The 13,804-nt window shown below is 35.7% G+C and overlaps 1 protein-coding gene across 9 annotated transcripts in view; it reads left to right on the forward strand.

Annotated features, from left to right (window-relative positions):
- ST7L (suppression of tumorigenicity 7 like) overlaps nucleotides 1-13,804 on the forward strand; it is a 120,089-nt gene that overhangs the window by 17,424 nt on the left and 88,861 nt on the right. For all 9 annotated transcript variants that reach the window (XM_057310375.1, XM_026483746.4, XM_057310372.1 and 6 more), the window contains exons 7-11: nucleotides 7,941-8,095; nucleotides 9,605-9,702; nucleotides 9,969-10,083; nucleotides 12,044-12,116; nucleotides 13,228-13,330. In XM_057310375.1, coding sequence (XP_057166358.1) covers nucleotides 7,941-8,095; nucleotides 9,605-9,702; nucleotides 9,969-10,083; nucleotides 12,044-12,116; nucleotides 13,228-13,330 — 544 coding nt within the window. The remainder of the gene's footprint in view (nucleotides 1-7,940; nucleotides 8,096-9,604; nucleotides 9,703-9,968; nucleotides 10,084-12,043; nucleotides 12,117-13,227; nucleotides 13,331-13,804) is intronic.

The raw sequence follows: 13,804 nt of genomic DNA on the forward strand, positions 1-13,804 counted from the left end.
AATTTAGCCTTGTCCCCTGTATCCCTCAACAATCCCACCCCTTAAGATATATTATCATTATAAAGAAGACCTTCCCAAGGTGGAGCAAAAATCACAGTGTAGGGAACTCTAAAAGCAATGAATCAACTTTATTGAAACTCTGGAAACTAATCAGAAGTTTATAGCATCCTAGAAAATGCTAAATCAGTTTAAAAAACAGCAACATTTCTGTAAGTGAGCTTTATGGTGTTTTGACTTACACTGGTCCCATCCCCCACTCCCTTGCTCAGTGGCAGCCTTGAAGACAAAAGTCTGCATTCTAGGTATAGGTTCCTACTATCAGAGGAAGTGGAATGGATCTTATTCTTAAAGAATTGTGCTTGTTTATTTTGACCTGTCTGGTTGGCTCTCTGAAGGACCAGCTCAAAGGTCTTGTCTTTATTTGCATTAATTCAGAACTCTCCCAGCATTGACACAGCTACAAGGTGGGGGGGGGGGCGGGGGGGGGGGGATTTGTTGAAAACATTTAAAGGCAAATGCATTAGTCCCTGCTGCCCTGGGGCAAGGGATAACAGCTGAGGCAAACAATAGACAAACAAGAAAGCTTGAGAGGAAAGGCTGGGGAACAAGATACTTTGGGAAATAATTGAAAAACTCCCACATATTCCTAGGAATCTCAGATGTCCCATACATGCCCAACTTTGGGCACATGCTCAGAAATGACTTAAGAAGACCCTAACCTCTCATGTCTGTCTTAATTTCGGGTTCTGTACAAACAGAAAGTAAAGGCTAAGGCAGAGTTGTAAACTGCCTGACTGACTGTTGAAAGTGTGCCCCAACACACACATAGAGCCAATCTGCAAAGACTTGGGTTTTTTTGCTTTGTTTTTGGTTCCAGGTGTTTAAGGCAATGTCTATCAAAATCACTGGCTGATGAATAAGCTAAAGGAGCAGAGTTTTCACTGGTCGTATATAATAATGACTACAAACTTTAGAAAATTAGTTCAGAAGAGTCATTAAACAAATAACTGCAACAAGCAACAACAAGCCATGGGAAGGAGGGGAAATCTGATAGCTAGAGTTGCTTGATCATAATCTTCAAAATTTGCAGTTTTAAACAAAGAAATTACAAGACATACAAAGAAAGGAAAGGAAATGAATGGAGACTGTCTTCAAGGAAGTCCTCAAGACTTTGGACTTTCCAGACAAAAACTTTAAATCAGATGTTTTAAATATGCTCAAAGAGGTAAAGGAAGCCATGTACAAAGAACAAAAGGAAGTCATGTGAAGGATATTTCACCACTAGAGAATACCAATAACGATTTAGAAATCTAGAAAGAAATCTAGGAAAAAAGTTTAGAATGAAATCTGGAAATAAAGATCAAGAAGCTCAGTGAACCTCAAGTAAGATATAATCAAAGAAATCTACAATGATACGCATTATAATCAAGCTTTCAAAAACCAAGGAAAGGGGAAATTCCTGAAAGCAGCAAGAGAGAAGTAATTCATCATGAGTGAAGGATCTTCAATAAGATTAACAGCTGAGTACTCATCAGAAACCACAGAAGCCAGAGCAGTGGGATGACAAAGTCAAAATTCTGAAAGAAAACTGTCAACTAAGGATTCTTTTTTTTTTTTTTTTTTTTAGATTTTATTTAAGAGCGTGAGCGAGCATGAATGGGGAGGGAGGGGCAGAAGCAGTCTCCCCACTGAGCAGGGAGTCCAATGCAGGGCTTGATCCCAGGACCCTGAGATCATGACCTGAGCTGAAATCAAGAGCCGGACACTCAACCGACTGAGCCACCCAGACACCCCAACAAAATTTTTATGAGACAATTACGTTATATAATGACAAAAGAGGTTCAATTCATAAAGAAGATAGAACGATTATAAACTTATATGCACTTAGTAACAGAGACCCAAAATAAATGAAGCAAAAACTGACAGAATTGAATGGAGGAATAGTTCAACAGTAATGGTTGGAAACTTCAATACACCATTTCAACAATGGATAGAATAATTAGACAAAAGATACACAATGAAATGAAAGACTTGAACAATACTATAACTAGACCTAACAGACATCCATATAGCACTCTATCCAATAGTAGAGTTCATGTCCTTCTCAAGTGTACATGGAACATTCTCTAGGATATATCATATGTTATGATATAAAGAAGTCTCAATAAATTTCAAAAGATTGAAATTATACAAACTATTTACTTCAACCACAGTGGAATAAAATTAGAAATCAAAAACACAAAGAGATCTGGAAATTCACAATATTGGGATATGTGGAAGTTAGGCAAGACTCTTAAACAACCAGTGAGTCAAAGAAGAAATCACAAGGAAAAATTAGAAAATACTTTGGGATGGATGAGTGAAAATGAAAGCACAACATACCAAAACTTATGAGATACAGAGAAAGCAGACTGTAAACACATTAATAAAAAAAGATCTCGAATCAATAACTTTAAATTTATACCTTAAGAAACTAGAAAATGAAGAGCCAACTAAACTACAAGCAGAAGGAAGGCAGTAACAAAGAACAGAGTAAGATAAAGTACAGAATAGGAAAACAAAAGAATCAATGAAACCAAAGGTTGGTTTTTTAAAAGACCAACAAAATTGGGGTGTCTGGGTGGCTCAGTTGGTTAGGCGTCTGCCTTTGGCTCTGGTCATGATCCCAGGGCCCTCGGATCGAGCCCCGCATCAGGCTCCCTGCTCAGTGGAAAGCCTGCTTCTCCCTCTCCCTCTGCTGCTCCCCTTGCTTGTGTGCTCTTTCGCTCGCTCTCTCTGTCAAATAAAATAAATAAGTAAAATCTTAAAAAAAAAAAGATCAAAATTAACAAACTTTGCTAGACTGACCAATTAAAAAAGAAGACTCAGATTACTGAAATTAAGAATGAAACTGGCAGCATTACTACTTACCTTAACAGAAATTAAAAGCAGAATACAATGAACAATTATATGTCTATAAATTAGATAAGTAAAATGGACAAATTTCTAGCAACATGCTACCAAAACTGATTCAAGAAGAAATAAAAAATCTGAGTAGATCTATAACAAGTGAAGAGATGGAATCGGTAATTTAAAAACTTCCAAACAAAGAAAACCCAGGACTAGATCCCTTCACTGGCAAGTGCTACCAAGAACTAGAAGAAGAATAAACACCAGTCCTTCTTAAACTCTTCAAAGAAATAGAAGGGAAGTAACTCTTCCTAATGCATCCTGTGAAGCCAGTATTACCCTCATTCCAAAACCAAAGACATCACAAGAAACAAAAATTATAGACTAATATCCATTATGAATATAGATGCAAAAATCCTCAACAAAATACTGGCACAGCAAATCCAGCAGCATATAAGAAGAATTATATACCAGGAACAAGTGGGATTTGTCCCAAGAAGGCAAGGATGGTTTAAAATATGAAGTCAATGTAAGATACCACATTAATAGAAAAAAGAACAAGAACCACATGGTCATCTCTATTGATACAGAAAAGGTATTTGACAAAATCCTACACTATTTTATGATAAAAACACTGAAAAATAAGGGAATAGAAGGAAACTTCCTCAAACTGATAAAGGACATCTGTGAAAAACCCACAGCTAACTACATATTTACAGATGAAAGAATGAAAGGTTTCTTTCTAAAATCAAGAATAAGAGAAGGACATCTTTTCTCGTCACTTCTATTTAACATCGTACTGTAAGTGCTAGCCAGCACAATTAGGCAGAAGAAGAAGGGAAAAGGGCTTCCAAATCAGAAAGGAAAAGTTAAAATTGTCCTTATTCACAGATTATATGATCTTACACATAGAAAATCTCAAAGAATCCCCACACAAAAAACCCATTAGAGCTAGCAAAAGAGTTCAACAAAGTTATTGTCTATAGGACATATAGAAAACAAATAGGAAAATGGCAGAAACAAGTCTTTCCTTTGTCTGTCATGTATCTATACACTAGCAGTAGACAGTCTGAAAAAAATTTTTTTTGAAGATTTTATTTGAGAGAGAGAGCACGAGATGGGGGGGGCAGAGAGAGGGACAAGCAGGCTCCCCATGGAGCAGGGAACCCAATGTGGGGCTCGATCCCAGGACCCCGAGATCACAACGCAAGCCAAAGTCAGACACTTAACCGACTGAGCCACCCAGGCTCCCCTAAAAAAGAAATTTAAAAAACAATTCCATTATACAATAGCATCAAAAATGTTAAAATACTTAAAGGTAAATTTAATCAAGGAGTGTAAGACTTGTACACTAAAAATGACTAAGTATTGTTGAAAAAGTTAAAGAATACCTAAATAAATGGAAAGACATCCCACGTTTATGAATTGTAATACTTAATATTGTTAAAATGGCAGCACTCCTCAAGTTGATCTACAAATTCAATGCAATCCCTATCAAAATTTCAGTTGCCATTGTTATGAAATGGACAGGCTGATCCTGAAATTCACGTTGAATTACAAGAGCCCTCAAACAGTCAAAACGACCTTGAAAAAGAACAAAGTTGGAGAACTCATTTCCTGATTTCAAAGCTTACTATGAAGCTACAGTAATTAAATCATAAAGACAGACATCTAGATTGATGGAATCGAGTTGTGAGTCCAGAAAAAACCCCATGCATTTATGGTCAATTGATTTTTTTTTTTTTTTTAAAGATTCATTTACTTATTTTAGAGAAAGAGTGAGTGAAAGAATGAGAGAAAGGGCAGAGTGAGAGAAGCAGACTCCCCACTGAGTGGGGAATCCTGAAGCAGGGCTTAATCTCACGACCCTGAGATCATGATCTGAACTGAAACCAAGAGTTGGATGCCCAACCGACTGAGCCATCCAGGAGCCCCTATGGTCAATTGGTTTTTGACAAGGGTGCCAAGACCATTCAATGGGGAAGGAATAGTCTTTTCATCAAGTGATGCTGGGCAAATGGATAGCCATATACAAAAGCAACCCTTACCTCGTATCATGCATAATTAATTCAAAATTAATCAAAGACCTAAATTTAAGTGCTAAAACTATAAAACTCTTAGAAGAAAACATAGGGGCAGATTTTTATGACTGGATTTGTCAATGGTTTCTTAGATATGACGCCAAAAGCAAAAGCAACAACAAAAAATTTAGATAAGTTAGATTTCCATCAAAACTAAAAGCTTTTGTGCATTGAAGGATACTATCTAGAAAGTGAAAAGGCAACCCACAGAATGAGAGAAAATATTTGCAAGCCATATTTGGTAAAAGTCTAGTATCCAGAATATATCAAGATTCTTACAGCTCAATTACAAAATGATAATCCAATTAAAAATGGACAAAGGATCAACAGACATTTCTTCAAAGAAGGATTCAGACATATAAATGACCAATAAACACATGAGAAGGTGCTCAACATCATTCATAATTAGGGAAATGAAAATGAAAACAACAGTGACATGTGCCTTCATAAGATGGTTATAACAAAAACAAACACCTCCAGAAAATAGCAAGTGTTTGCAAAAATATGGAGAAATTAGAACCCTCATACACTGCCCATGGGAATGTAAAATGGTATTGCCACTGTGGAAACAGTGTGGCAGTTCCTCAAAAAGATAAAATTAGAACTATCATATGACCCAGCAGTTCCACACCTAGGCATGTACTGAAGAGTACTGAAAGCAGGTGTTCACAGCAATATTATAATAGCCCCACACTGGAACCAACTCAGATGTCCATCAGCTGATGATGAATGGATAAACAGAATTGGTGTATTTACACAGCGGAGCATTAGTCATAAAAAGGAATGAAATACTGCTCCATGCTACATGAGTGAACCTTGTATATATATTAAAAGTCCCTGAATGACATACTTTAAAATGGCTGATTTTATGTGAATTTTACTTTAGTTTAAAAAAACCAACCTTCCTAACAGATTCGTTCAATATTGATAAAATTAATTTCTATATTAACATCTCCATTAAAAATATTTTTGAACAAATATAGGAAAGCTCTCAGAGGAAAGAACCTCTTTTTATCACATAGCTAAACTAATTTTTTTTTATAAAGATTTTATTTATTTGACAGAGAGGCAGCGAGAGAGGGAACACAAGCAGGGGGAGTGGGAGAGGGAGAAGCAGGCTTCCCGCTGAGCAGGGAGCCTGATGCGGGGTTCGATCCCAGAAAGCTGGGATCATGACCTGAGCCAAAGGCTGATGTTTAACAACTGAGCCACCCAGGCACCCCTAAATTGTAATTTAAAATATTTATATTTTGATTCTACTGCATCAATTTATAGTCATCTAGATCTTTTAAAAATGTTTTTATTTTGTTATTTAAAAACATTTGAGTTGGGTTTAGAATGGCAGTTTGGGAGCCTAGTGTTTAAAACAGCAATATATCTAATGTTTCAGAGAAATCTAATATTTTTAGTGGAGAAATCTCTGTTGATTAGTGAAATTATCATATAGCTCAATTTAGTGTCCTATTTGAAGGATGCTGAAATGGTCCAGTTTGCATTTTCTGAATTTAAAAGATGCTCCTTGTCCCCAGTTGTTTGATAGCTACCTTGCTGTCATTTTTTTTTTAAGATTTATTTGAAAGAGAATGTGAATGGGGGAGGGGCAGGGGAGAGGGGCAGAGAGAATCTCAAGCAGGCTCCCTGCTGAGCGTAGCGCCCAGCTCCATCTCATGACCCTGAGATCATGACCTGAGCTGAAAACAAGAGTCAGATGCTTAAGTGACTGAGCCACCCAGGTACCTCCCCCTTGCCATCATTTTTGTTTCATGCCTGGTCTTGTACTTTTGCCAGCATTTTCTCTCTTCTTGCTTAAACGCTGTTCAATAGAAATAGAACATGAACCATATATGTAACTTTAAATTTTCTGGTAGCCAGATTTAAAAAGTAAAAAGAAATAGGTGAAATTAATTTAACGAATATACTTTATTTAGCTATATTCAAAATATTAAAATATTATTTTAACATATAATTGATACATTTCTTAAACTATTAAAGTATTTTACAGTCTTCTAAGTCTTCAAAATCCAGTATGCACTTTACACTGACATCACATCTCAATTCAGACTAGGCATGTTTCAAGTATTCAATAACTACATGTAGCGAAGGACTTCGGTACTGGACAATGCAAGCTCAGATAATCAGAACTAGGATATTGTCTCCAGAAGAACTAAGATATGTAATGCTATTTCTGGGAATGGAAAGGAAACTTTTTGTTTCTCTTTTTTGCCCCCAAACAAGTTAAATTTACCTTATTAGCCAGCTTTTGATGTCATTGATACAAAGATAAACCTTTGTGCTTTAGTGGGGTGAAGAAAGAAAACTTGGAGTGAGCCTGGGTGTGATGAGTAAGAGCAGCAATGTAGGAGGAAAGACTAGAATTCAGACCAAGGCAGTTTGGGTGCAGTACGATTGTGGCTAAGTCCAAGAGAGGATGGGGCAGCATGCAGAAGGAAGGCTCAGGGTTAGAAAAAAGGGCTAGTCCTGGAATGATATATTTCTAAGTCAAATGTTAAAGCTGCCTGGTTGGCCATGCGACTTCTCAATCTTCACCCTCTCCCATACTTGCCCCTGTTAGATGGATATTACAAAGTATATAGTGGCTAAGAGCAGGCATGACCACTAGAGTGTATGGTTCCTTGAACTACTTTTTAGGTAATTCTTTATAGATCTCATTTTTCCCCCCTTTTACAAAAGGAAGATATGAGACAGCAGTTAGAGAATAGATATAGAAGTAAAGCAGACAGAAAATGAAGAAAAGAAAAGTAGGGAAGGAGAAAAATTGTGGAAACACACCAAGAATATACCAATATGCCCCTAATACATTAGAATATTGAGTGAAGGGTTTTTTTCTTCTTCAAGAGATGGAAAGTATAGGTAAAGGTAGGGAAATGTGATGCAGAACAAAGGACATATCCAAGAGAAAATACTTCTTTCCCATTTTACTTAAAATTGCCTTGCTTGCTTTCTTCATAGCTGTGCCACTGCATACGTTCTACTGGCTGAGGAAGAAGCAACAACTATTGTAGATGCTGAAAGGTTATTTAAACAGGCACTCAAGGCAGGGGAAACAATTTACAGGCGGTCACAGCAGTGCCAGCACCAAAGTCCTCAGCATGAAGCTCAACTGAGTAAGCAAATTTGAACTGATTTTTACCTGTCTTTTATTTAACTCCTGCAGTTGGCTCTTTTATGTTTAAGACACAAAACAACAATAATAAAAACAACCCTTAATACTTAGAAGTTAGCTTCTTTTCATAAGAGAGAACTAATCTTTTCATGATGTCTGCAAGCCAGCAAGACAAATAGGCATTAACTAGAGAATGCTTGTGGAAGGAACAGATGTGCTCTGGTTATTGAGAGATGTGCTGCTCTGAAACTTAAGGTAATTTATTTCATGTGAGAATTGGGCTGGTCATTGGAGAAACACAACTCAAAAATACCCAAGATTCAGGAGAGCCTTCGAGTAATGATAAGCAGCTATTACGTTTATTCTCACCCTTCCCCCAAGCAATAGTAGAAGTACATCATTTGGCGGGCCCTTCAGGCTGTATGTATTTCCACATAGTGCCAGGAAGTGCCCCCTTTAGTATAACATCCAGCTCTACGCGTGGCATCCATTCTTTCTTTGACTTTTCTCTCTGGTATGTTGGAGAACATATGGGCCAAAGCAACTGAGATTCTTTCCACTCTTAGGGACACTGTCTCGGTTAGGATTGAGATACTTCCACCAAAGATGTTAGACTCTGTAGTGCTGCTGCTTCCTGCTATTTTTTTGTGGCCAGAGGGTTTTAGTTTAATGATTTTGGCAGATATTGGGCAATAAATTGAAATATGTTTACATAATGCATTATCTGCTAGCAGTTAAGTTCTAAATCTTTTCTTTGTGGAAATTAAAATTTGGATAATGTTTTCTCTCCAAACTAAATATTGATGTATACAGTATGTTTCGTTAATGTATGTTGTTACAGCACACAACTGTGGGAATATATAATTTTGCAGTCTGGAACTAATGAAACTACATCTGTGAAAGAGCCATGCCATTTGTCTTTGTATAATCTCAAATGTGATTCTGAGATAATTACAGAAATATGTGTTAGCTCTTACTAGAAATAGTTTTATAGTTCGTTAATTACTAGCTGTTGAGCAAAAGTTCACACTAGCCATGGAAATTTTGTTTTGAACATCTTTTGTTTGTCAGTTAAAACAATAGAGAATATTAAAATAATAGATTGTTTATGCAGAAACTCAAAATAATGGGTCAGAATTATTTTTTCCTATTGTATGTATTTTATGTTAATATTAAAATACACTTGTCAAGTATACACTAATTAATTTATATATAATGTACTTGGATTACTATGAGAGGCAAAAGTAATTATAGAGAGACAGAGATTTTTTTAAGCTATTACTATAAAAAACTTCAAACATACAAAAATAGAACAGTATAATGAACCCCCCATTCAGTGTTCGTCACCCAAATTCAATAATCATTAATAGTCTTCCATTCTGACACAATTTAATTTTAATCGAAACTTCCAGGGTAAGCAAATAATTACTTCTAATTAATGGATAATATGTTAATGAAATAGTGGGTCATAATACAAAGTGATAGTTGTGTCATTTTTCTTTTTAAATAGGAAGAGATACCAATGTACTGGTATATATTAAGAGAAGATTAGCAATGTGTGCAAGAAAATTAGGAAGAATAAGAGAAGCAGTAAAAATAATGAGAGATGTAAGTAATTTGATGATTGGATGTTTATATTTTTTCCTCCAAACACTGAAAATGCGATTTCAGTTGCCAATTATTTTAATGCAAAATCATTGTTTTTTAATTGGTAGGTTTTATAACAAAGTATTTCCTTAATACACGTATATTTCTAAGGGTTGAATCTCCACAGTTTTGTTAAGAAACTAAAGAATTTCTCCTTTAATGAATCAGATTCAGCTCTATTGAGTTCCTTTGCTATAATTTTAATCTTTTTTCCTTTTAATGTACAGCTGATGAAAGAATTTCCTCCTCTTACCATGTTGAACATCCATGAGAATCTCCTAGAATCACTTTTAGAATTACAGGCCTATGCAGATGTTCAGGCAGTCCTAGCAAAATATGATGGTAAGTGATAATTGACTTAGTTGATAGCATGGCTAAAATATTTTTTCAATTATGTAATCATAGATGCGATCCTATTCTGGTATTTCTTTGATTTTCTCTTCCCATTCTTACTAGTCAGTATTTAGAATCCATGGATACAAGTTATAGTGTCTTCTTTCTCAAGACTTTTGGGAGCAAAAGCCTACAAGGAGGAACCTTTCTTCTGTAAAAATTTATTCATTTGTTTATTGAGTGAGGGGCTTGGAATACAATGGTGAACAAGAAGACATGGACTTAGTCCTTGTAGGATTTACAGTTTAGTAAAGGAACGTACAGACAAATAGTAGCTATATTGAAGCATAGTGTGTTAGGTGAGATAATTGGAAAAGTATGGGGTGCTGTGGACATAAGATGGTACCTCATTTGTTTTGGACTGTCAGAGACAGTTAACAGAAGTTGCTTTATGGTATGTTTAAGAAATTCAGAAATAACATTTTTACAATGCTTTTTGGTTACAAAGTATAATTATTTCATATGATCAGTTTAACAATCTTGTGAGGTGGTAGGACAAGTTTTTTTACTCTTGTTAGTAAACAAGGAAACTGTAGTTGAAGAAGGTTAAGTAATTGGGTAAGGTCTCCCAGCCAGTAAGTGTGGCTAGCCAACACTTAAATCCAGGTATTCCATTTCTTTATTAGTTTTCCAGGAGTAAGAAGTCGATATATATTGGCTGTTTTTATTATTATACTGAGCAGTGCCAGTTCACCACAAATGGAATTGGGAGAATTTTTAAGAAGTATGACCATTCTGCTCATTCTGAGTGAGGCATCAGCTTTTAACCTCAAGATGAAAACATCCTAACTAGCATAATGTTTCTGGTCATATCTTTCTTTCACTATAACATAGCATGTACAGGTCACATGTTCACCCTTGCTCTGTTGTAAGTTCCTAGCCATTAGCTTGGGAATCCCCATGACTTGGAAAGTTTGAAATGTGTCACACTTGGAAAGAGAAGTTTATTTCTTTTAAACATCTGGAATTCTTACAAGTGCTTCACAATAGTGTAGGCTCCTGGAGAAATTTGTGAAAAATTCTTTCCATATGTAACTTATTGGGTCCGTGGCCTGCTTATGATACAGTGAACAAGCTTAGGAACCAAATACAAAAAATCAGATAGGACCTGATTTATTCAAAATAAAATAAAACTAACAACTTAAATATGCTCCTGTGTTTTCAGTTGTTTTCATGATTCCCCAGTTTTTACCATTCTAGAATCCTGTAGAACTTAAAAGCAAATTTATTTCTTTAGTTCTTGATTTATTGGTATAACTCCGGAATCTAAAACTTTGAGAGTCCACTAGTACTACTCTCCTGATAACATTATTTTGGGCATTCTTTAAGAAAGCCTTGGTGTAATTAATTATATTATAATTCCTGATTATTTTTTATTTTATGAAAAAATCCTTTAAGACAATGTAGAAAATACAAAAAACATTGGAAGAAGAAAAAATTAAAATCACCTGTTATATTACTTGGATATAACTCCTGTTAAATATTTCTTTTTTTTTTTTAATCTTAGTTTTTCTCTGTGAATAGGTGGAGTTTTCAATAGTTCTAGCTATACTATGTCTTTTTCCCTGAATACTATTATTGTAAACAGATTATTATAAACATTTGTTGAGTCCTTTTACCGTTGTACTGAGGGCTTTCACAGACATAATTTAATCTCTGCTAGAAAAGTACTATTTCTCTATTTTGAGAAGAAAAAACTGACGTTAAAGGTTAAAGAAGTTGCTACTAGTACAGGGATGCATAGCTAGTAAATACTAGAACCAGGATTAAAACTCAGCTCTTCCAACATGTCCACCTGTTTCTACTACTATAGTGTATCTCTTGAATTTCTACCAGGAATTTTTCTTAGTAAAAATTGTCTTAAGATATTTTTTGTGATTCTTACCCAAGTTGAAAATTACAATTACAGATATAAGCCTTCCAAAGTCGGCAGCAATCTGTTACACCGCAGCACTATTGAAGACAAGGACTGTTTCAGATAAGTAAGTATTGAAAACCACAGTAATTTAGAAAGACTACTAAACCAATACAGGTTTCCCCTGCTATCTGAAAGTTCACTTTATGCCACTTCACTTTTACAAGACACCTACAGTAATACCTGTGTTTGCTAACCAAAAGAAATCCAAACAGGATGCTCACATTTATGAAATGGTAATTGCTTCTTCCCTTTACACCATTCCAGCTTAGGAAAGGTTTCTTAGGAACGCTGTACTTGCAGATTACAGGGGAAACCTGTATTATGTTTCTCACCACTGACTTTAAACAATGCTTTTTCCTCCTTGTTTCCTTTTGAATAACCCTTGATCTCATGGGACTTTGAAGCTTCTTACAGTGTAGTGGGAAGAGCACAGTTTTTAGAGCTAAATAAACCTGGATTCCAATTCAAAGTCTACTGCATACCAGCTGTGGAACTTTGGGCACATTAATCAGTTTGAGTCTCTTCCTCTCTGTAAAATCAGCATAATAATACTGTAGCATGGTTGTGTGAGGATTTTGTGTGTTAGATGCTTAAAACAATGCTAGGATGTACATGGAATATGTAGTGGCTATGATGATAATGATAAGGTATATGGTAGGGAAATAGTTTCATGCTGTCTGTTCTGAGATTATAATTCTAAATTATTCTGTTTCCCTTGTCCTTCTGGCTGTCCTTAATGAATTTCTCTTTATTCCACAGATAAGATTTTCGGAAACCAAGTGGCAACCATTTTCTTTTCGCCTTAGATTACTATGTCTTAATATGAACTAGAATGGAATATTCACAGTCTGTTTCCTCTAAGTTAAAATTTGATAAGAATGTACTTCTATTTCATGAGATTCTCTGGATGTCCCTATGTAGCATTTCTTATTTTATTACCTTTCCCAGAATGTGCCAGTGGACTTCTCCAGAAGGCTTTCATTACCTAAATTTGAAGATTTCCATTTCCTACACTGCCCTTCTTTATATGTTGAACCAAGGGCTTTACTTTCATGTTTACTATTATTTGGCTTTGTCTTCGGCTATCACCAGAAACCCCTGCTTCGGGAAGTTAGATTATGATCAAAATCCATGGATTTTTATATTCATTTCTTCATTTTGTGGTTTTCTTACAGATTCTCTCCTGAAACAGCTTCCAGAAGAGGGCTAAGCACAGCAGAAATTAATGCTGTGGAAGCAATTCATAGAGCTGTGGAATTTAATCCTCATGTTCCAAAAGTGAGAAATTTTATGATGAAAGTGCTACTTTTATTTGAGTTTATCAAATTCATAAAAGTATGTAGACCAAAATTTGGGTCTCCATAATTCAAGTCAGAATTATTTCAGCCTGTTATATGTATTTTAAATATTTATTTATTTATTTATTTATTTATTTATTTATTTGAGAGAGAGTGCATGAGCATGCACGTTGGGGGCAGTGGCAGAGGGAGAGGGAGAGAGAGCCCCAAGCAGACTCCGCAGTGAGCTCCAAGTGTAAGGCAGGGCTCGATCTCATGTCCCTGAGATCACAACCTGAGCTGAAACCAAGAGTTGGACGCTCAACCTCAACTGACTGCACCACCCAGGCACCCCCAGTCTGTTACATTTTGATACTTATTGACTGTAAAGGGGATCTTAAAGGCATTCAGAGAGGTGAATAGGAGTAGTAGTTCACTGAAGGCTTTGTAATTGCTGTCAAAATAAAATTTGAAA

The sequence above is a fragment of the Ursus arctos genome, unplaced genomic scaffold (genome assembly GCF_023065955.2).
Source record: "Ursus arctos isolate Adak ecotype North America unplaced genomic scaffold, UrsArc2.0 scaffold_12, whole genome shotgun sequence".
Lineage (NCBI taxonomy): Eukaryota > Metazoa > Chordata > Mammalia > Carnivora > Ursidae > Ursus > Ursus arctos.